The sequence below is a fragment of the Acanthaster planci genome, linkage group LG08 (assembly GCF_054643075.1).
Source record: "Acanthaster planci isolate LZ-2023a linkage group LG08, COTS_SCS, whole genome shotgun sequence".
Taxonomy (NCBI): Eukaryota; Metazoa; Echinodermata; class Asteroidea; order Valvatida; family Acanthasteridae; genus Acanthaster; species Acanthaster planci.
This window is the reverse complement of record NC_141784.1, coordinates 1,196,458-1,221,443: the sequence shown is the minus strand read 5'-3', so window position 1 is coordinate 1,221,443 and position 24,986 is coordinate 1,196,458. Positions and strand designations below refer to the sequence as shown.

Here is a 24,986-nt window from a genome sequence, read left to right as displayed (position 1 = left end):
GAAAAGAACGCTAAGGGCTGTGCTCGAATTGTTATTTTGTACTCCACAACCAGAACCTATGATAACCACCATATTGCATTTTTACAGGTCAGTGCTAAGCTTGAAGGGGAAAGCTGACGAGGCTATTCGCTTCCTGAGGCGAGCTGAGGAGGTGGCTACTGATGTCCTCGGACCCAAGCACCATTATGTCGCTGCCATTAACGGACAGGTACCATCAATATAAGATCATTCACTCTTCTCAATTCATTTCAAAATAGATCAGTGTCATTCTAGACTTCAGTGCTCCTGAGAAATCCGTAAACAAAGATGGATGTGCATATAGATGCTTGAGATACATGTCTCTCTAGCCATCAATTCTCAAGGGCCAGGGGTTTTAATCCAGCCACACCTGAATATTAGCTCTTGAGCAAGGCACCTTACATGAACTCCTCTTTCCATCCATGAATATCAATAGGTGTGAGATGGGGTAGGATAACCTCACTGATGGAGGAAGCCTCAAATGATTGACTGATATAAAGTTAGACAGTGCTAGCAAAGGGGGTCATGTAGAGTATGGAACATTAACCAAATTTCCAATTTGGGGGTAATCATTTTAGGCAAGAATGTTGATCATTCCCCAAACCAAATGTCATATCTGCCCTAGAGCTATGAGCCCCGAGCTGGACCATGAAAGGGTGCAATTTTCCAAGCAATGGAGACTGATCCTTTGGTAGGAACTGTTCTTCGCAAACGACTATGAAGTGCAAGCGTTGCAAGTATTATGGTCGCATCACTACCAACAAAATGAGTACTCCTGACCAGCATGGCTCTTTTCAACCAATGAGGGGGTGCTTCTGCTCGAGGCTTATACAGATCATGTAGAATTTAATATTTACAAGTCTTTTGTTGCTTGTTGTATTATTTCCTTCCTGCTCCAAAGAGTGCTTTCTGCTGTTGAAAATCTGTCTTGAACATGCCGCAGGATGACCTCTGACCGGTTTACCCTTCTCCAGATTGGCCAGCTGTATTACAGCCAGAGCAAGCTGGACAACGCCATGCTGCTCCATCTCTGGGACCTGAAGCTGACCCAGAGCGACGTGGGGCTGAACCACCCCCGTGTGGCGGCCATCCTCAACAACTGCGGCCTGGTGCTAGACGACATGAACGACAAGCTGGCCGGTGAGGTGTTCCAGTCTGTGCTGGGGATCCTGGTGGGGGCTTACGGGAAGGATCATGTGGATGTGGCCACCATCAGGTAAGATCAAAGTGAACCCTTTGCAGATGTTAGGAGTCCCACCAGAAATAGGGCGAGTGAAATTCCAAGCAACTTTCAGAAAGCATATAAAAATAACAATGGTTTGTGAGGGATTAAAACCAGCCCTTTCATCTGCATAACAAAAACAGTGTGATTGCAATGGACTGCCTTTGACCCAGTTAAGTACACAGGGCATATTGAAAGCCACTTCCATGTTGGTGTAGTTAATGCTGGATGTACAGAGAACACCATCTCTGGTAATGCAGTGATCTCTTCTAGGCCAGTGTGGCTGTTCTGGTTTACAACCATTATTATAAGATATACCAACAGCAAGATCATCAAACTCAAACTGACAGGATTAGTTTGAGTACAATGCAAAGAAGTACCTTTTGTATTGCAGGTCCATATTGAAATATTGTAAAACAAATTCTCTACATATTGCATCAGTCCAAATTGCTGAATTTAAAAATAAACACTTAAATTAAAAAACAGTTTACGCTTATTGTCAAAATTTTCCAATAAAATATTTGTAAATTTCCTATGAATACTAAAGTGGCATGAAGTAGTTGGATGTTATTTACAAATGACCAGTTGTTGGCCACTTTATGTTGTGACTGTGCATTTGGTCAACCAAACAGCTAATTATGTGACAAAGTTTCCAGGTATTCCAGTTTTGATAAGCATACAAAACACTACTTTTATCACTATATTTCAGATACAACCTTGGGTTGTATTTCATGGCATCCAACATGTACCAACGTGCCAAGTACCAGTTTGACGAGGCCCTACGCATATCTGAGCTGTTCCTGGAGCCAGATCACCCCAACATACAGGCCACTAGGACTGCCTTAGAGAAGCTGGCAGAATTTATGCAATGAGATCAGCCCTGGCTGAGATATATTACCCATAATGGTCCCCAAAAGGGGACAAATATATTATAAGCAAACTGCAAAAGCATGAGGGAAAAAAAAACAAGCATTACAGTAAAACTTTGCAATATTTGTCGATAAAGTGCATTAGAAAATATGTAGTTATTACCACTGAAATGTGTAAGTTTATTTCATTTGTTGCCTCTTACATGCAGTTATTATTAGCTTTAACAAATTAAATGGACCAATTTGTAATGAAGGAATTTATTATTTACTTTTTAAACAGGAGGGTTTTTATATTTGCCATGTCTTGCTCAAAACTATAGAAATGTGCATTTACTTCATTTTTGGTTTAATAGTTCAATATCACTCAGCGTCAAAACAGAGTAATCTACATCTAAAGTATGGTTGTAAAGGGTATAAGCTGTGTCTTGCCAAAGTGGTCATTTTTTTTTTATAAAGCCCGAATCAATGCAATACAGTCCACCCACATTGGTGTGCTGAAGTATGACTAACAAATCTGATTATAATACAAATGCATCGGTTCTGGTTTGTCTAGATAGTTTGGCTTTACTTCATAGCAGTGAGGTGTTGCCAGTGATGAAGCCCTTTAAAGACAAAGCATTCTAGTAGAACTTGAGGCCATAATCTAGCTTTCGCTATTTTTTGTGCACAAGTCTTTAATATTGAAACCACCAAGACTGGGGCGGGGGTTGCTGGTTAAAGCTACTGTTTGTCCTGATGGGTTTTCGAGGAATCAGAGACTGATTTCTAGGTGACAACATTTAAAAATATAACCATTTTTGTCAAGTATACGCTATTGATCAATTTATCACAGCTCTGGTTAGAGGTTTACTGTTCGTAGTTGTCCTTTTATAGAGTAATGTCAAAAGTGAAAGGCAAAATTATCCATTACAATTTCCATCACTAACTCCTCTGACATACGTTTTCCTTAAGAATCTTTCTTTTTCAAATCTTTGATTTATTTTGAAATAACATAGGCATTTTTGAAATATATTGATAAGACAAGGGTATATTTGTATACCTGTATTTCTAAAAATGCTTTCTTGGGCTGCAGGAGTATACATTTGAATTGACTTTTAAAAATCAAAATTTGTTATTTTGTAACAAATGTAATGTTCTGTTCCAAATACAATTTTGCTTTTCCTCTAAGGTCAAACAAAAAATTAGTTGTGTTTCCTGTTACACTGAAAATATAATTAGGGTAGTTGCTTGGATAAAAATTTTTTTACTCAAAATTTGTATGGCCCCCCCAAAAAGGGTCGGATGATGGTCTGTATTTTTTTTGGGGGGGGGGCACATATATTTGTAACAGGTACTAAGTCAGTGTCAGATTAATACATGTACTGTACATGTGCATGTCACTATTACATATCAGCACTGTGATTGAGTGGTAAAGCAGCTGGTTGTTGAAATACAAACACACAAGAGCTGTCCATCTCATTTAAAAAAAAAACAATACAATGTACAGGACGATGTACACAAAATTAGGCTCGGGGTAAGGCACCATCTGTTTTTATATTTTATTGATTTGTCGAATAAAAAGATATAGGTTCTGCGTGATTTTCTAGGTTGGATCTGGTAACCAGAAACGCAGCTATTTTTTGTTTGGCCTAATGAAAACTGTACTATGCCTGGATTTTAAATCATAATGGATTTTGAATCATTTCATGAAAAACTGTCGGATCCTTTAGTTACAACTTAGTGTTTCATATCGGGTCTAGGTTGACTGTAATCCTTTATTTTGCTGAATACGTGGATAGTGATACGTGTGTGTCTACCAGCAGCATGCCTTGTGAAAGTTGAGGCCATATTGAACACGGCGCCCTTTCATTCATAGGGATTTGAGGCAGAATTTGATGGAGTCTTAGTCTCATAATACAGTGTTACTTATTAAGGGTGAAACGTCTTAGTATTAGTATAAATGCTTTTGTTAGTGATGTTTATTCAAGTCATGTACAAAATATCTTTGTACCAAATGTCCTAAACAGCAGGGCTGCCAGTCCTGCAAAAGATCCAGGTTTTCTCCAAATTTTAGTCAACCAATTGGCACCATTATGATGCCATAACATTTCAGGCAAAAAGTCAGAGCCGTCTAACACTCCTGTTAAAAGTTGGTTTTTTTGGTAGTAATTTTTGTAACGGGAGGATTGCTAAAAATTACCATTGTTACCAATTACATTTCAGTTGTAGTGAAAGGGCGAACACTATGCGAGAATTATTGGAACGCTTACGCAGTGATTACCCTGTATGCCAAACAGAGTTTTATGTCACAAAATCTTTGAAAGGATAACATACCAATTTTGACTGTTTAATATATTAACCTTTTATTCTATGTAACTGATTGACCTGAACGATCGTGAAAAATAAAGAGTGAATTTAAACCGAATCGGCCTTGTATGACTGACGTTTGGAGTGCAAGCAATTACGTACGTACGTACTGTCATTTTTAATGATCATTAGCTGTCAAATGTATCAATTTTACTGGTGAAGATGACACTTATCTTGAAGTTCACGGGGCTTTTTATTTCATGGTATTTGCTTTTAGGACACAGAGAAAGGCCCCAGTAAACACAATTAACTCCCATCATTAAATTTAGTGCTACTTTTCAGGAAAAGGGCTCCTCGGCATGTTCCAAGCAGTGCATGTAGCGCTGTAAGTTTAATTGCTTCGTTAGGTATGACAGCCTAAGGCTGCTGCTAAACGGAATTCCTAATTTTAATTTCAGGAACTTGAAGCCATAAATAGATTTCATTCACGGTGCAGTTTGATTCAACTTTGCAGCATAATTCACAGTACATTTTTTCTAGTGTGGCGACCAGTGTCGAGACATATTTACCATAATAAGCATAGTAAGGCGAATTAGAATGCAATTACCGATACGCTGTACCTCAATGAAAGTGTCACCCTTGGAATTTTGTGAGATTGGCATTTAGTTGCATTTAGCTACTTTTCATCTTTTTTTGGGGGGGGGACACCGAATCTGGACTTGTGGTCATGTTACCACTACTACAGTTAACCAAGTTTGTTTGATGTTTCGTGATCGGTGCCTTGCAACGGCATCTGATGCAGATTCTAATGCATTTGACGTTTAAGGTTCCGACTTTTTAGATTTTTGTGTACATCATAACACAGTTTATTACAGGAAAACGTCTTGATGAAACAAGAAAACTGGACAATGACATTTCTTAATCCTTAAAAAAGTTCTTCGACCAGGCCGCTTATACGCGCTTGATTATTGTACAGTTCTCCCGTTGTAGTATGATCATTGTTTGTTGCAGCGTAGGTGTCTCCAGGTAACAGGTGAAGCTGCTACCCGGATAAATGACGTCATTAATTGATTGACAGGTAAAAAGTAGTCTGGATCCAAGGCAGTGAACCGTGTAATGTATAGGTAAGTCAGGGGTACCAGGTTGATAGTGTTAAGCAAAGGTACGGCGCCTAACGAAATTCTGATTTCTAAGAATGGCAAAATGGCAGGAGAATTGTGCATTAAACCACCTTGAGTTCTAGCCGTGGACAAGGTTTCATCATAGAGTATGAGGTAATTTAGAATAGCTTTTTTGTGTTAACGTAAAGTTCTTGATGGATTTCAAAGGATGTAGGCCTACAAGTGATTGCAAGTCAGGCCTACCGTTACAGTGATCTGTGAATGTTACTCGCACTCGCAGTCTGCATGGCCTGACTTGATCTTGCTGACGAGCGAGTCGTCGACTGTAATTTTGAGCACGGTCACACTTACGTTATTCCGAACTTTTCTACATTGTCCAAACAATGTAAACCCTTCTTATCGCCCGTTTAACATGTTTAAAACATCAGAACATGATTTGGCAATATTTCCAGTGCCGGCTTTACTGATCAGATAAAGTTATGGACATGATGGATAACGGCCCAACAAAACACCAGATTTCACTCACAAAGACAGCCGCAAAAATGTCTGAGACACCGGTACAAGGACTGACGTGGAGTTACATGTACTTAGCGTCAAACTTTACTTACGCCATGCTTACACTAACTTACAGCTGATGATGTGCATGTGCAGTTTCCCATCATGCTCGTCAAACTCTGAGGGGTCCTGCAGTGCATCATAAGCATGTTGCCGTTAATTTTGTGTTACTGTTGGGCATGATGGCAGTGTGAAATTAGTTTCTTATTCCTTTTTGAGGTTCAAAATTCAATGTTGAACGAGTAAGTGTTTGATATTCAGCGTTGACATTTGGTGACCGCTCATCGTCGCTGATTGAGGAGAACAATGACATTAGATTCAATGCAGTCTCCATGCGGGGCATGGGGTTTGGGTATTTTATTTCGATTTCAGAAAATTGTGATGTGATGCAGTCACTTTGATCTCTGGTTTGTAAGCGAAGATCTCCACCAACAAGACTTAAGTCAAAGCCATTTTGACTGTGGAAAACTGAGTTGCCCTGGTTGAAATGGGGGCAACAGGGTCGCTAACATATGTATACGAAACACTTTGAAAAAGTAAGTTTAGACCCATGGCATTGGATTGATCTGTATTTTTTTGATTGGCTGAAATAGTTCGATGAAAACAGCAAGTATATAAAAATAACCATTTTTTTTTAATAATTAAATCGTCGTAAAAACCTGTTGCCTACATTTTAGGGCTTGTTTGACCCCCCAAAACCCCATGGTGATTGTTGCCTCTGTCATGTCTGTGGGAGAGAGTTGTGTGTGTATATTATTGTGGAATGGCATGTACATGCACGATGTAAATAAGATACATGTGAATGGATGTGCATGGTGGTGCAGTTTGGTTCTTTTTGTCCCTTTTGCACTCCATCATTTCCTGGGGTGTGCACACTAAATGTCAAACGGTTACTTATAAATTCAACGTTGGAATATCAGTTACTTGTTCAACATTGAATGTCAAACGTCCAATGAGGGGTGAGGAACTAACTTCACATCGATGGGCATGATTGGCCAATCTGCACCATCCCCACAAACACTCTGTGCGATCAGTAAATGCCGCATGAAAGCTCCAACTGTACTTCCCTTTTTGAAACAATCTCTCAACAACCGTGAATTAGAAAAGGCTATTGGCCGATGATGGAATTATCGACAGATCATTCACCAAGATTGACTGATTGTGCAAAGGTATACTCTGTTACAAAAAACAAACAAACAAACAAACAAACAGTAATGCATCCAAGGCCCAAAACTCTCCTCATGTGCCCCAGAAATGTCGTAAGCCCAAACTTTTTGGGTGGGAGTCCTTAAGTTGACCTTGAGCCTTGTGATAAGGTTTCGCTCCCCCCAAAAAAAAAAACATGTAGCATTTTACCAAGTTAAACATTCGAACTCAAAGATCATTGCATGTAGGTTTGTTGGGAATTTATCTTGATTCTCATTAGTTTTGTATTGCGTTTTAATGATAATCTGCCGACACACATACATGCACTGTATACGCACAGAATGCAGCCAGCAACTGGGCATATTTGGACTTCATTATGTTGTTATTACACGTATAATGTTGGTAACTGATAAAACTCAGCTTGGTACGGGTCATTGAGATGACTATGTGTTGGTATTAGTTGGCTGTATGAACTCTCACATTCATTTTTTTTTTTTTTTGCAGAAAACAGAATGTGACAACCTCAGCAAGACATGATGAGGTTGTAATATGTAATGGGATGCCTACATAAGAGCTCAGCAGGACACATGAATGCAAACGTCAATGACACACTTCTTGCCTACCCCTTCAACAACTCGGCTGCTGCAGCGTTGCGGCCCCGCCGCAAACACCACGATGCCATGCTCCTCCAGGCAGCCAGCCACACCGCAGACACGACCCCGACCGTCTCCCAGCAGCACAGGGACATCACGGAGGAGAAATATAAGGACCTGCGCCGGCCGCGGCAGCTCCTCTTCTATCGCAACGGCGACCGCTACTTCCGGGGGAAGAGGCTGCGGATTACTCCGAACCGCTTCCAGACTTTTGACAGCCTCCTGAGTGAGTTGACCAAGCACATGTCCCTCCCTTACGGAGTGCGGAAGATCTATCACCCAGAGTCCGGCAAGTCCATAACAGATATTGAGAACTTGATGGACGGCGAGTCCTACGTCTGCGCGTCGTTTGAGAAGTTTAAGAAACTGCCATATGGAGCCAACCATAGCACGCCTGATTGGAGCACGGGACCAGCAAGTAAGTATGCAAGCCATGACCTTGATTCCATGTTGTATAATAAACGAAATGTGTGTGATGACGCATTGTAAAGCTGTAACGAAAATTCAAAGACAGTTAAAAATTTCCATGGTTTGGTGCTTCCTTCCTCCGTGGAATTTGTTTCATATTGAGACGAAATCCACATGTGCCCTCATGGGACTTGAACCTCATAGCTTCCAACGTGCGAGTGCAGATGTCACAATGTCTCATGCTATGAGCCTCTGAGGGTCAGATTGACCTGTTGGAATTGGCATGTAGCTGCAGGCTGTGCACCGAGTAAGAGTTGGCCTTTATAGGCAAACATGTACGAGTACAGTACCTCAAACGGAACTACATCAATGTGTGTCTATCAACTGTAGAGCTATGCTTCACCGGCCAATTTCCTTGGTCAGAAGTATGTGTACCTTTTTTCGTAGTACTAACGTCTCAGTGACATGCTGGATTTCCCAAACTGCTATTCTTGCTGTTGCTGCATAGTCAAGCAAGTTATTGGTTGGGCTTGTGTGAGTAACAGACAAACATGCTACACTCTGAGACTGCCAGGAAGAAATGTAACCAATGCAGTTTGTAAATTTCTGCAGACAGCACCACAAGGGGTCAGTTTACAGAGTAAACAACACAAAAGTTTGTATATTCTTGTGTCAGTCAAAATGAATATACTCCTATCTCTGTTCTGGTGTGCATAGTAAATGAAAAAGGAAAGGGTACTTAACTGAAATTGCAATTTACGCTGTATCCCTTGGAATGCAGAAAGCGTACATGTACGGTGCCAGTGGGACTTAAGTGTTACATGTAGTTTAATAGTTTTAAGAATGGACGTAAAGGAAAGATGAATGAGATCTACACGTGTATGGTACATGTACATGTATCTACATGTACAGGACATACAGACTGTGCATGGATATGTCACCCTCTGGTGTCCAGTTGAGTTATTTGCTTTCACTGTCAACTATGTATTTTAAATGTTGCTTCAGGTCAGTAATCTGGAGACAGTATTTTACACTTGAAATTACAGTGGGAAGTGTTAAGCACACACAAAGACATCCAGTGCATTAGGGGTGATAGGATTAATTTAGTTGTTAAATTGTCAGTATTTCTCTCATTACAAATATAAATATTTGGGTTCGAGCACCTCAACTTTGTTAACTTGCTGGGTGTAGTAAGAGGGACTTTATGGACACCTGTGAACAGACTATTACATACACTTGCACTCATGTCTTTGAAGTTGTCATTTATTTCCACTTGCTTACTGTACGTGTAACTGAACTGTCAATTCTGAATTTCACTTCCATCCACCTTTTCTTTCAGTGGAATGCCTCGAAACTTGGAGTTGAGTGAACTTTCTGGAAATAATGACATCTGTAAAGAATCCTGATTGAATTGTAATCATCTTTTCAGTCTCTACACACAGTGTTCATGTGCATTTACATTGCTACAGAAGTTGACGTATTTGAAAGAAAATGTACTAGCCCATGTAGGAATACTAAACACCCTTCACATTTACCCTTTTTTTTAAAACTTCTAATACACTGTACACGTAGTGTCTAAAATGAAGACGTCCCAAACATTGTATGTACATGTATACATGTACATGTATCAACTGCCCTTTTGCTAAAGCCTTGGTTGCCTAGGAGCTAAGAGCTTGCAGTGGCAACAACCAATTTGATTTGTATCCCCACACCAAACAAATCCTTAATGCCTCTGTGTACATGTATGGCAGGGGAGCTTATTCACTGCTTGGTGTTCAAACACGTTGTCAATCAGTGTAAACTTTTAAAAGGACCTCAGCCTAATCCATGGTCTTTTGCCTGAGCAGTAACATCACAGCAGCATGTTAATTTGAAATTGTGGGACGACTTGACTGCTGTTTGGCGCACAGTACCACTGTGCCGTTGTGGTGTAAATTGTCCATAATTCTTGAGAATTGTTGACGTAATTACATTACATTACAATTACATAAAGACCAGTTTTTATCACTTTTTGTGCCAATTTTAGGTAGCTTTTGTGCCCATTCAAGCCATTCAATCAGCACAAAAAAATTGACCCCCCTAACATTTTCCAACCTACCGACCCTATTTTTGAGAGGCATGTAATTGGAAGCAAACGTTTTTTTTTTTTCATTTTTGCCCTTACTTTTCACAGCTGTTTTTTGGACATGAATAGTACCTTAATACTTTTTGCTATTAATTTTGCTCTTTCCATTCATTGTGTGATTTCTGTACTTTCAACAAGGAGACCCATGTACATGTACAATGCACTGTACGTGTACGTTGACTGGTACTGCATATACATGTACATGTACTTTGGCAAGTTTTTCCATTCCAGATCGAAAAAAAATCACGAAACACATTTTCGCAGTTGGTGGTTCCGTAATTGCACTCACGCCTGGGCAAAGCGGCAACTCTCCATTCACTTTGTACAGGGATTTGCATGTTTTTCACCATTTTTGCTGCAATGTGATAAAAATAACCAAAACTTTTTATATACAATGTGGGATATAGTCATAGTGCATAAACAATGAAATTTTAGGCACATTGATGTAAAGGTTAAGAGTTTAGTCAATAATTCAGATTTTCCTCATAGACCGCAATGCTATTTTTGCCTCTTTGAGTGTGAAATATGGAATACCAGTTGAGCAATCAGAGAGAAGAATCAAGACTCAGTGACGTCATCCTGACCAAAAGAATTGAGGAATGCATGATGTGAAATGAGTAAATATGAGTTGAGATGATTTTGCATGTATACTGTAGTAGGCCCTAAACTAAAGTAAAAAAAAGAAAGATCAATCGCACAGATATATGTTAGTTGAAACATGAATATTGACCTCTTACATGTACATATGTACCTTGACCTGTACAGTTTTACAAACCCCTGTATGAATAATGAAAGTTTTGGTGATTATTAAGGTCAGAAAATAATGATGGAAGAGATTATTGCTACTAAGGTACAACGTATGTTCATCCTACAGCGCATTTATCAGTAGCTCCAGTGACAGGATGAAGTGACAGTTAAGAAGACAACAGAGAAATGTTCAGTTTTAGAGGTGGGAGGAAACCTCTGGATATTCTAGGGAAAACCCAGGTGGAATTAGGAAGGAACTAAAAACCCAATCCACATGCTGGCCTACATGTAGGTGGGATTTGAACCCGGGTCGCAGAGATGGAAGGCAAGGGAAGAGCCATTACACCAACCTGACTCCCCATTCATATTGTATTCATAAAAGGATACATTTACATAGGCGGCTTTAGATTGGGATTGGACAAAACCTGCAACAAAACTATAGGAATCAGTACATATTCCGCTCAAGTTTGGTAGATCGACTGACCACATTACTGTAACTTCCTAAACTTGTCCTCTGGCTAAAATCAGGTTCCCAAGGACATGTACTCTTCAGTGTACATTTAAACAATGTTTTTTACATTTTGAGTCTATTACTGGGTATTTTGTAGTGGGAAAAAACATTTTGAGCAAGAAATATTAGAAGCAAGTACACATGTAGTGATTTAGTCATTAAGAATGCATCATGTTGCCATGGAGACTCAGGATGTGTCATGGCAACCGGCACACTCACACAAAAAATGTTGGAAGGATGTGATAAATGAAGGCTTTTCCAGTTATTCAAATAATTAAAAAGCTATCATTCACACAACGCCATGACAACGTAAAGATGCTGGGTTTCAACTGCACCATGTACATTTGTAAAAGCATACCGCCAGTTAGGCAGTGTTGACTGTTGATTTGAGATGTTTGCTTGGATTTTCAAGCTGTTTGTGTGCAAAGGTCAGGGGCTCAGGGGCCCTTGTCCCAGCAATCAAATCCAACTTTCAAAGAATTTTTCTGGTGTTGAAATTGCGGAATCGGGTTTCGTCAGCAGTGCTCCAGTCACTGATGTCAGCTAACCTTATCAGTTAAAACAATTGTAGGATTCTTTTGTTCTGTGTCCGGCAGAGTTGTCACAGATCATGCCATCGTTGAATTTTTGTATTTGTTGGCAAGCGTAGTTGCGACTGCATCATTGGTCAGTATACATGTACCAATTGCAAACTGGTTGCCATGGTGAGTACTTAACATGAACAGAAATGGAAAACTCGGAGTGTCACCGAGAACTTCTCAAAAGCATGGTGAGCAAGTTTCTTTTTTGCCGTGCGTGTGCATGGTTATAGTGTTAGCGTTAATTGATATTTGAAAGTTCATTGTTTTGTTCATAGCAAGCAAAACTTGTGTCGTTGGTGCTGTGGACACATGTGGCAACCAGCTCATGAGTTTGTTCCCAATTATTATAATAGTGTGGAAAATGTTCTGAAAAGTGTCTAGGACACATCGAGGAAGATTGGCTGGATTTGCCTGTATGTACACCCTGTAACTCAAGTCCTTATGATCCAATACTGCTGACGGGAAAAATTCCCAGTCTTCATTCATAAGCATTAGAGCTGGAGTTAGTCAAGCTAGGCACCATCAAATGATTGGATTACCGTGTAGTGTGCATTGCCCATACACCATGTAGGCCCACATAAACCTGAACAGTTAAAGTCAGGTTCTGTGTTGCGTACATGTGTACATACATGTATATTTACTGTATTCTATGAAGCTGACATTAACATTATATCTTGCTGCACCCAAACCAGCTTTCCCCATGCACCCAGACAAGCTTTTCCCAAAACAAAGTCGGCTTGCCACCAGCCCCTCTGTATATCATGTGAAGTGTGTTTGCTTTTGTGGTGGCCTGGTTCTGGCTCACTTGGCAAACATTATTCTCTGCATAGCAACTCCAGTGACATTAGACCTAGGAGACAATTCAGGCATCTGCCAAAGAACAAAAATTAGGGAGTGGAGCAACCGTTTGCTAAGCAACAGTTGGTTACGGTTACCAGTAATGGTAGGGGAACAATTTTCAAAGTGGGAGGAGGGGGACAATTGTGAAAGCATGAAGCAGCGGCCAATAAGAGGCTGATTAGTTAAGCCCCACCCCATTATACATGTAGGATGTGCAAAAGCTGGACGGGGGCATCCCCTCCCCCAGTGCTACCACCATCAGTGGTTACTGTAATATGCCATTTGATATACGGTGCATGGACCGGTACTTAGCAGATATTTCAACAAGGCTTACATGTACATTTCACCAGCAAGATTCTTATTGTTAAGCTGTGCAGCTTATTGAGTTTTTAAACCAATCAAAAATCAGCTTGATGTCTACACGTGCTGATTCGACATTGCTGACATTTACATGCACATGTACTTATTTACTGTTTGGTAATGCCTGGACGGTCCATGTGTGGATGCTGTCTGTACATGTACATTTACCAATCTAAAAGAAGAAGCTCTAGGCTATTGCAGGAAATGGCTGGCCGGAAATTGGCTGTCTTGTGTTTGAAGAGGCCTCGCCAGACAATTGTTCACACTTAATTTAGACAATTTTGTCTTCTTTGATGAGGAATGAAACTGAAGCTCTGTGCAGTACAACTGTAATTGCAGCACTCATCCTGATTGCTGAATGCAGGAAGCTCCGGTGGTGATGGACATTAGTGTGCTGCAGTGAACTTGGTCCAAGGAATTTTTACCTGTTATGCTGAGGTGTTTCCGAATTTTACTTGTTTTCCAACCCAATACTGTTGTTCCATACACATGCCGTCTTTATCAAGGTCCTGTCTTTATTCATTGAATTCAGTTTTTTGGCAGCAGATACCATACCGGTCAAAACATCGGCTTTTTGGAATTTCCTTAGAAAATTGATTAGCAGTTGGTAAGGTGGAAACGTTGCATTGGCTTCCTCTTCAGTCTCAGGTCCTGGGCCTTGTCAGATTGTAAGAGGATTTCACTTGTACAGCAGATAGTTTTTATCTTGGAGAGTTAAGCTGTTTGCATGTGGAAACCCTTGGGAGAGCAGAATTCTCTGAGCATCTTCCTGAAGCACTATTCATTTTCAGAGACTTTGGTGTGGTCTTCACGATGAAGGAAGACTTGGCCAGCTCCAGCGAGGAAGAGGTGGCTGGACCAATATATTTCAGGAAGTTTGTTTGGGGGAGGCCCCAGAGATGCTGCTGTCAGTGCCCAGGTAGTGCTACAAGTGCATCTTTTACTGTATTTATGTCTTACCACTTTTGATGAATCTTGCCTGACCCTGGTACAAGGTACCGTATTGTTATGGGCCTGCTGGCCATATTGTGAATGCCTGGCATGGCATGCACATGTAGGTAATTTGTTAGTTGAATTTGCTCAAAGCTGTACAATTTTTACATGCATACACATACATGTACAAAACCCACAAAATCATGACAGCCATGAAAATTGTACTCGGTACAGTGTGTGTCCTAATGATTTCTTGCTATTTACATTTATATGAAGGCTTAAATTTCCTATGGGGTTCAGCATCATTTGACTCTACCTGACTGCCCAGAGAGAGCATACATACAAGCAAAGTGTGACATCATGCACACTTTACATGAGCCTACTAGATGTGTACATGTACATCATATGAAGAAAATTTTCATTGTGATGGAATTTTGTCTTCTAATCTAAATCTTGTACTGTACATGTAGATAGCTCATGGGGGTAAAATTGTACATGAAAATAAATTTGAATCTCATTTACCAGTACATAGTACATGTACATGTACATAGTACATAGTACATAGTACATGTACTATGTACATGTACATGTACTTTCAAAAGAAAATGGCCAGTCTGTGCACTGGTGCATGATGTAACCACAGCAACCAATATTGTATTGAAAAACAGTAAATGCCATTATGGAGTAGTTTGGTTTGAAGGATGAATTAAACTTTTTGTAAGATTGATTACGTACACGGTATATGTGTCGGCAGTTGTTGTCATAGTTACCATGCAGTGGTCATAGTGCCAGTCTTCTATTTTTAGCCTGGAAGAGTTTATAATTTCTTTAGGAGTAATTGCAGGTTATTATACTGTGCTATAGGCCATTGTGCTTGTATTTGTATGTAAGCGTATATATACACATTAATAATTATTTTGTTTGACCTATTACTTTATGATGGAAAGCATTAAATTTCTCACAAGCAAGATCAATTCCTGTTACCTTTGCAGGGTTTTATACTCAGCGAAAGCTCTTAGCATTTTCCCAGTGTATAGCTGCCAGTTTCTTTCACTTTCACATCTTAACAACCAGACAGCAGGTCACCAAACTTCTGCTTTTGTATTTGCCGCTCTTTTCACAGCTGGCCATATCGGGGGTAATTGTGTGAATGGTCAAATTACGCAAATTCTGTGCAGCTAACTTTTAGCTAATGAGATTTGTGAGTTGCGCGTCAGGACACTGGTCTTTCAACAAGGAAAAAGTTTGCAATCACTCTGTCTCAACCAGTCCGAGGGTTAACCGGGAATCTGCATGTTCTGTTGAACATTTTGAAACAACTATAGTGAAGTTATCTGTACATTTCACTGGGATTACAAGCTAATGCATCCATCTAAGGGTTGTTTACCTAGAGAGGTCTTCAAAAAAGACTCTCGATCAACATGTATGTTTTTTACCCCAATCACAGCAGTTTTCAAATTGATATTTTCTTGAATTGGCAATAATACCAATAATGCTTAATACCTTGGTTTGGATTCAAACCTCTGGTTTACACAAAGGGAAAAGTCAAGAGCATTTTGAAACTCAAATACTAGTTTTACTGCAATATCTGATTTCTTTGGTCTTCTGCAGGCAAACACAGTCAGCTTCAGAGTGATCTGTATGGTCGCTTCAGTTACTCCTACCCCAGCACTGGCAAATATGCAGCTGCCTATGCGAGGAGTCCTGCCGGAGGTCCAGAGTCACTCAAGAAAGGAGGCAGTGGACCGGTCTCCTTATCTTTTCCAGGGGTCAAAAGGCCGCCTGTGTCTCATCGAGAAAAAGATCCCGTGTCCAAGTCAACAGGGTCGCTCCATCCTGACCTCAGCCCCGCCAAGCCCAAGCTCTGTAAGATCGTCAAGGCAGGATCCAGGCCACGGCAGAGTGTCTCTCTCTTACTGAACAAGCGGAGTGTCCAGTCCTTCGAGATGCTCATTCAGGACATCTCGGATGCATTCGGTCTTCCAAAATACAAGAACCATAGGATTCGGAAGTTGTTCACCATCCACGGAAAGGAGGTGAAGGGGGTGGCAGACTTCTTTAGGAACTCTGACGATGCCTTCATCGCATCAGCTTCAAAACACAGCCTGAGCAAGGAAGAAATTGCAGAAATCTATGCAGAGGAATTTTCAAACAATCCCTACACAAAAAGCAACAGGAGACGGATGAAAGGGAGGGACAGCAAGAGTGATAGTGGCTTGGAGGATGATGATGGGGGAGAATCCTCCCCATGACCAAGCCCAAGAAAGCTGGTAAGAAATCAAAGGATGCAGAGAAGGCTTCCCTAGAGGATGGAGATCTGGGAAGAGAGAAGAAAGAGGAGATAGTAAAAGAGGATGCACAGATGGAGAGCAAGATGAGACAGACGGATGAGAAACTGAGGAAAGAGAAAGAAGAGGCAGAAAGGGAAGAAGCGAACAGGAAGAAAGAAGACGAGTTAAGATTGAAGGAGGAGGAACTCAGAAAGAGGGAGGAGCAGCTGAAGAAACAGCTACAGGACAAGGCAAAGAAATCTGAGCAGGAGCGGCTAGAGGCTATTGCCAAGAAAGAGGCAGAGCTGAAAGCAAAAGAGGAAGAACTGCGGCGTAAGGAAGAGGAAGAGCAAAGGAGGAGGAAGGAAGAGGCAGAGAGGAAGCGGTTGGAAGACGAAGAAGAGCAACAGCAGTTAGCAGAATTAGAGAATGTGTCCCAGACTCCAGAAGAATACATCAACAGCCTTTGATGCACAAGACTTTGGTCTAAACGAAGACATTTACAGTAATCATGAACTTCATTCCCCAGATGGCGAGGGTGATGTGCAGGGTAAACAGGAAAAGAAACTGGACTTCACGTCTGATCCCCGAGAGAGTGGGGAGGAGGATTCCATTCTAAAGAGGTACACCATTGGCTCCAAGATTGGAGATGGTAACTTTGCAGACGTCCACGAGGCTACGCTAAAGAACACGGAGCAGGTGTTTGCCATGAAGATAGTGGACAAGTCCAAGCTGAAGGGCAAGGAGCACATGATTGAAAATGAGATTGGCATCATGAAGAACGTCAACCATCCAAACATCGTCAAGCTCTTTGAGGAGCATGAGACTAAGGAGAACATCTACCTCGTGATGGAATACGTCCAAGGAGGGGACCTTTTTGACGCTATCACAGAGAGTGTCAAGTTCACGGAGGCCGACGCAGCAGTCATTATCAGTGACATGGCCAGTGCTCTGGCCTACCTCCACAGTCTGAATATAGTCCATCGGGACCTCAAACCGGAAAACCTCTTGGTGAGTTCAGGGTGAAAATCAATCCATTTTGAAAGTTTCCATAAAAGCACAACAAACCTAAATTGTTTGGTATAATGTAAACAGTACATGTATGTTTAACCAATTTGAATGTTTTTTGTGTCTGATTTTGATTCTATCTAAGAATCATGTTTCCCTTCTGAATCGACTTCTCACTTCTCCCACAAAAATATGTTCATGAAAGTAAGTGGCTTTGTACAGTCCAGAGTCTACACTTTTTGGAAACATTTTCGTTTTTTCCTACGTGTAGATATGCCTGGTTTTGGTCTGCTGTGTTATATGTGTCTAAAACCTCAAGCTCTTTTTGCCCATTTTCTTTTTTTATATGGATCTAGAAGTCTAAAGTGCTGAATCATGAAAAGGCCATTCATTTTGTTCATGCTTTTCTATTAATTTTTGTTTGAGCTATTACTATGGTTACTGCACTGTACGTAAGTGACTGCGCATTTCCATTGCTCTTGTTGTACGTGCCCTCAATTCTATCACATCTCTCTTTCCGCTGGCTAGTTTGTGAAACGTCCGGTAAGTTTTAAAAAAAGCCTGTTTGCTTTGCTTCTTAACAAACTTGCACGCCTTTTTTTTCTGTAAGCAGCAAAATAACGTGCACTGTAAGTTTTGTACACTGAAAGTTTGTAGCTCTTGGCAATGGTCTCTAGCTGTAGAAAGACGTTGTAGACTACATGTACATGTATCGTTTGTGATCATATACATGTACATGTAGAGTTTGATTCTGAGTATGGTTTGGGAATGTTTGGGCAGTTGCTGTAGGATTACGTTTTTATATTATTCAATCAAGACTCTTATGCATGCCCCACATGTTGTTGCTTTGCAAGGTTGGAAGTTTATGCTTTTAGATTATTGCATGGTGGTGGGCTTGTTTGGGCTGCTTTGGGTTTGGATTGATAATCCACTGAACAGTGAACAGTGCTTGTCAATAAATTGCTTTTATAATACAGGTGTTCCACAACAGTGCACCACCAAGAGTTAGGAAAGCGGTGGCCACTGTACGCGGTTCGTGTTTAAATGGGTTGATCGACATGGCCGGACGTGTCGACTTGCAATGTGTGTTTGGAAAGGGTCGACACATTTTACACATTGTGATTGGCCAAGACGTTGCAAACTCTTGGTTGCGTACTATTGTTAAAATGCCGGTATTAAGAAAATATCTGTCCATAAGACCATTATACAGATATGGTCCATCAGGTCAGTCTTTATCCCCGTATCGGTGTGTATGAAACATTACTTGCCAGCATCTTATTGGTTGCACCAGCTTTCAGTGGTGTAGTTTTTGGGGGGCAAACATTTGTTAGCCTTGTTTAATATCCATTCATCCGGGGGAATTTGTGGCCCCCCTACCCCAGTCAAATCAAAATCAACCCATGGTTGACAAATGGTCGTCACTTATACTTGTCTGTAGGTAGCGAGAGGAATGTTGGCTTGGCAGAACATTATACTTATCATGTACATGTACTGTACAATGTAGGCTTAACTCTGGGCTCATGGCCAGTACCTGGATTCAAATTATTCTAACCTGAGCCTTCAATTACAACCCACAGTTACCATGGTTACATCCCACAAACCTGCACAGCTGTATAAACAGTCATTTTATGTCCTGCATATGGAACATTTTGGATATGGAAAAAACTACATGTACAATGTACATGTACGTACGTGTACATGTACATGTAAGTGATTGCACAGTGTGCTAGAAGTGTGTGTGGTATTTTATGCACGTGTGAGACACAAACCTAAATGTGCATACATGTACATGTATGCACTTTTATAAAGATGGAGCTTGATGTGTTTGTCAGTTTGAGTGCTAATATTGCACTGTTCAGTTATTGAAATTGTCAGTGCACATGTACATTTATAGGCTGCAAATTAGTACATGTATATGGGACTTTCAGGGGAGATACACGTTGAAGTACATAGGTTGGATTCCTGTCATTCCGGTACATGGTTGGATTTGAACAAGATCAATGTCAGCATTGACAAGATATAAAAAAAAGGACACTCAAGTGCTGCATTTGGTATACTTCACGCCATACATGTGTGCCCTGGTTGCCACTGTGTCCAGGGGAGCATTTTATTTGTTTGGATTGTTGAGACTGAGTTATATGGACCAAAATTTGTTCCTGTAATGTTTGGGTTCCCACTTCTATGTTTCAACGTGTGTGTTGTCCCCACAACTGCAGAAAAGTATGTGTGCATGTGCTTAGTGTGTTTCTGGCACTTAAATTGCATATACAATAATATTAGGGAGCACTGAACATTTACCTGTTTGCTGTTCTAAAAACAGGACTACCCAGCGTGCTGCTTTTCAGTACAGACTTGGATCCTTTGCAGTATCAGGCCCTCTATCAACTTCAAATATGTCACAGAAACTATTGATAACTCTAAATCTGTAAAACAGCATATTTTTCTTCCTTTCTACCATCAGGTCAGCAAGTCTTCCTCTGGTGACATCACACTGAAGTTGGCCGATTTTGGCCTGGCCATGGAGGTCAAAGCACCCATCTACACAGTCTGTGGGACGCCCACTTACGTCGCTCCAGAAATACTAGCAGAAACCGGTGAAGAGATTATCCGATAATTTTGTTTTTCAGGAGTGTGGAACTGGAAACAGATTTGACAGTTCGTTTTACTCCAGTGGAACAGCAAAATGAGATATTTTATGAGCTTAATTGAAATCAACACAGTTGTGAATGTCTTTAAAGGCTGGGCCAATTCAAATAAATGAATATTTGAATATTCAGTTATTGAACTCATTCTAATAAATATTTAAATATTTGACTGTGTCACATTCTCACAAAAGCGGAAACCAAATGTAAATAATATTATAAAAAAAGAAAGAAAGGCAACTTTCATGTCTTCTTGGGCAGTGGAGTTAACCAAAACACGTTGAAATACATGTAGGTGACCATGTGAAAAAATGACAATTATTTGTGCCTGGTCAGAAATGTTGAAACAATTGTCAAAAACAAACGCACAAAGCCGCTGGTATTATGTCACATTGTCCTCCTATTTTTTTCTCCAAGTGCTTTTTCATGTACCACTGGAAAGGTCTCAATTTTGGAAAATTCCAACAATTCCAGCTCATTTTGTAGTGATGCATTGGAGTGCAATTTTGTAACCAATTATTGGATTGACAGTATTTTCCCCTTTTCTATTATCTTGATTTTAACCTCCAACTATTTGATTTTGAATATAAATACTTGAATATCTGATAATCGGTCAAATAGCTGACTATTTGAATTATCAGCGCAGTCCTTAAATGCCTGCCTTTTTCTTCCAGGCTATGGGCTTGAAGTTGACATGTGGGCCATGGGCGTCATCTGTTACATCTTGCTGTGTGGTTTCCCACCGTTTCGCAGTTTGGATCGGGACCAAGAAGAGCTCTTTGAACTCATCCAGGCTGGGGAGTTTGTCTACCTCTCACCTTACTGGGACAATATCACAGATGGTAGGGAACTGAGTGGCTTGTTTTTTCTTTGTTTGTTAGCCCATTGGTTCTACACTAGCCTCTCACCTCTGTAGTACCTGGGTTTGAATCCCACCAAGAGAGCAGCGTGACCTTGGGTGCTCCGATCTGAACACATTTCCGTGGGTTTCCTATAAACTGTTGTTTTCACTGCTTACAAAGGCCCCAAAGTGGAAATCCAGTCTGTAAGTTCTCTTTGTTTCTGCCTCATATCTTCATTAGCTGGTTTGATTTTGCCTCATGCAAAAGCCAGTTTGGGTAAGGGGCACAACACGAATTTCATTTTAACCGTTAAATGAGTTTTGCATTTTTCTGTCATATCGTCTGTTGGTACCATGTGAAGCATTGCTATCCATTTGTGAAACTGATGTTTAAAGCTCAAATCATGACCCATGTTGAGACACCATTTTAGGGCACCGCCATTAAAGTGCCTACAACCCCTAGCTCCTTCCATATTACCCTTATCAGAATTTAGACTTGATGATGCTGGTCATGGTAAAAATCACATGGTGGGGCTAAAAGATGGTTTTTCTTATATGAGAAAGCAATTTTAATGCTTTGCTTATGTACATATTGCCTTGGACCCCCCCTATGCAAGATGTACTCCCCCCTTTTCCCCTCTGTATGTTCTTTGAGGACAGCCCCAAATATGATTTACCAGTGAGCGCAACACAAGCTTTCTAGATGATTGTACAATGTATGCCTTGGCAAAAGAGCCAATCACGAGTCTGAATTTCAGTACATGGTTTTCAAACTCTGGCCCCTCCTTCTCTTTTGTCTTCCACTGAAACAGATGCCAAAGACCTGATCGATCACCTGATAGTGGTTAGCAAGAGGAAGCGCTACACGGCCAAGCAGGTGCTGGCCCACCCCTGGGTGGTCAGCGGCGGGGGAACCGTCAAGGACAGCCTGCCCAACCTCCAGCGGGAGGTCTCTATGAACCTGGAGAAGAACTTTGAAGGCCGAAAGAGTGGCAAGCGGAAAGGGGTGCATGCTGGAGGGGTCAGATGAGGGGGGAAGGGTGAAAATTTGAAGATGTTGGACTTTTTTTACAAAAGCCACCCTGACTGGATTGTCTGGAGGGGAGCCAGGGGGGAGGGAAACATTACCAGCACATACATATAACTACACAAGGGTCACGGGTATGGGCTGATTTTAAAGGGCCCTGAGTGGCCACATAAATAACGATTTTTTTGGGTTGTTCAAAACACTGCACTGTAATTTGTGAATGTTCCTTGTTGATAGTGATGCATATTGGTTTATATCAGCACAGTTCACTGTTGGTATTCTCATCTGTCATTTCCACTGACAGTTGTAGTTGTTGCTGTACTTTTTATCAAAAGGTAGGTCTTGGTCATTGCAATTATGGAAGGACACACTGACAAGACATGGGCGGGGCTTTGGAAGCTCGTTTCAGACATGGATCAGAGCAATATTTCTTTTCCCCCCACATCTCACAGTAATTGTGGTCTGCAAAGTCACGTGAATAGATTACTTTACAGATGCTAGTTTGGGTTAAAAAAAAAAGTTCAATTGACAGCAAGTTAGCCAAAGCCATTATTATGTGGCTTTGACAAATGAACTAGCTGTGGCTGAAATGAACTGGAAGTTGCTGTAGTTGCTAGCCGCTGAGCTGCTTCCATAAGTGTCTATGTTATATCCAGTACAGCCTTGTAGTGGCATTGAGATCCGAGACATGTAGATTGTAGAAACCATTTTAGATTTCAAACATTAAGCTGTGGTGATAATATGCTACACTTGAAGTGAAAGACCAATCAAGTTGTAAAATAAAAAAAAAATTGAAGATACTTTTGCAGAATTTTTACCTTTCATTCCACCTTCCAGTTCTTGAAAAATGAAAACGTTCAGTTCTGTGTATCTTAGTGCTGCTTATTCTCAAACTGTTGTGTACTGGAAAATCTAGTTTTGCTCAGTGGTTCTTTGTCTTCCGATATGAAATTTTGATCCATCTGAATTAAAAATGCCATTGTACATATCAACTTGGACTGGTAGATTGTGTTCAGGTCATTGTAGGGTGTGAATTTAGATATCAACTGGTTTTGGTTCTCGTGTATCCTTGTATTAACTCTGAACATCTGTATTAAAAGAAAAGTGGTCCGTCATGGCTAATGATGGTTTGTTTCTTCCATTCCGTTTCTTTACAAGGGCCAAATAAAGTACGAGAGTAAGGTTTAAGGAGAAAATCCCTCCAACAAAGAAGTACCATTGATATAATCGTGAGATGTACAACTGAGATATACAATCCTTTAGAGTTTTCCATGCATGAGAGGATATTCACTGAATTGCTGAAAAACATTTCAGCAAAGCCAAGGGGTGCTTTCAGACTGCATAAAAATATCAGGTGAATGGCTGCTTCTGTGAACATTGTATCTGTCCTTCCATTGGACCCGTTGAAAAGATATTAAGGATGTGAAACAGGATGCCAAACTTCATTTGTTCACCTTGTATACACATAGTACACATACACTATGACAAGTGACCTTCCTTATCCCAATATGCTATGCTATTATCTTTCTTAATTGAAAATGTATTCTCAGAGATTTGCAGACAAAAAAAAAATCTGCAGACGTTTGACAGAATGTCCGATATTTTTGAAGTATGCAGATGTCACCAGTTTTGTTGACATAACTTTTCCTAGCTTTTAGTTTATAAAGGAAATTGCAAGTTTTTTTCTCTTACCCCTACTGTCTCTGAAATTCATGATTAGAAAAGGTAATGCACGAACCAAATTGTGTAATAGGGTTTGCTTTAAAAAGTTCATGTACATGTAATTTGGAAACTAATGATGATTATTGTAGATAAATGTATATATAACATATTGTAATTAGTGTAGGATCTGGCTGCGAAGAAAAATCTCTTGTAATTTTATACTTCAGTGTTCTATTTAATTGTTTTTCAATTGTGTAAAAAGTGAAATTGCATTTCAAAGAATGATGAGGACAAAAATGAGTGAATTGTAGCACAAATTCTCTGAGACATCAGCTGTTCTAGAATCACACAGATGGCTGATGTCTGTATGGTGGACCGGTCTCTAATTTTGGCCCATATCTTGTGAAAAAAACAAACAGACCCCTCGATAGGTGGCAAAATTAGGGCCTTGGTGACTCTATGTAGTCACAGACATTACGATACCTTCTACCTACTGTCAACTGTACTTGTTTATTTCATGAAATGTGAGGTCAGCACAGCAGGCAAATTGTATCCATAAAACTGTCACAGACTGATCCATTTTCACAGCACTTTGTGTTCATCACCCAGTTAAGTCACAAGTTAAGCACGGTGAGCATTGGACAGTGACAGAGTAATGTTTTTGTCACAGCTTTGTGAGTTGACTTGAGACTGGCGGAGTTGAGATAGAGTTACAAGGGACTCCACTTCATGGATCGTTCTCCCATTATGTTTCATTTGACAGAAATCCAAGAGGAGCTCACGGATATTTGTTCATGCGAGCTTTTTTCCCTCGTATGAATTCATTCCATTCACTGCAGTTTTGTATTCTGGGACTGTAGACAGTGGAAATTTATTGAATAAATCTGATTATGTATCAAGAAATGAAATCGATGAGTTGGCCATTTCATGTTTGAGTTGCATACAGTACTGATCTACAAAGGGTCATTCCAACACTTGCACTTTGCTCACTGACCTCGATTAATAGGAAGTTTTGCAATGAAAGCAACTGCTTTATTTAGGGAACCACACCGTGATTTTTCCACAATTTACGCCAACCACAAAAATAGTGGCTGGAGCCCTGAGATGCAAACCACCATGTAAATGTACAAATACATGTACTGTTACATAATGTATGTAAAA

General features: G+C 40.4%; 1 protein-coding gene and 1 pseudogene across 2 annotated transcripts in view; both read left to right on the top strand.

Moving 5' to 3' along the window:
* Positions 1–4,513, top strand: part of LOC110978130 (uncharacterized) — a 33,286-nt gene extending 28,773 nt beyond the window's left edge. The window contains exons 30-32 of the mRNA XM_022232870.2: positions 88–208; positions 993–1,234; positions 1,950–4,513. Coding sequence (XP_022088562.2) covers positions 88–208; positions 993–1,234; positions 1,950–2,112 — 526 coding nt within the window. The 3' untranslated portion in view covers positions 2,113–4,513. The remainder of the gene's footprint in view (positions 1–87; positions 209–992; positions 1,235–1,949) is intronic.
* A 1,002-nt stretch (positions 4,514–5,515) lies between these two features.
* Positions 5,516–24,733, top strand: LOC147798286 (serine/threonine-protein kinase DCLK1-like; annotated as a pseudogene). Its single transcript, XR_015426118.1, has 7 exons — positions 5,516–5,669; positions 7,722–8,288; positions 15,987–17,656; positions 18,182–18,196; positions 20,115–20,247; positions 20,970–21,137; positions 21,949–24,733. The product of XR_015426118.1 is annotated as a serine/threonine-protein kinase DCLK1-like (transcript).
* Positions 24,734–24,986: the final 253 nt, after the last annotated feature.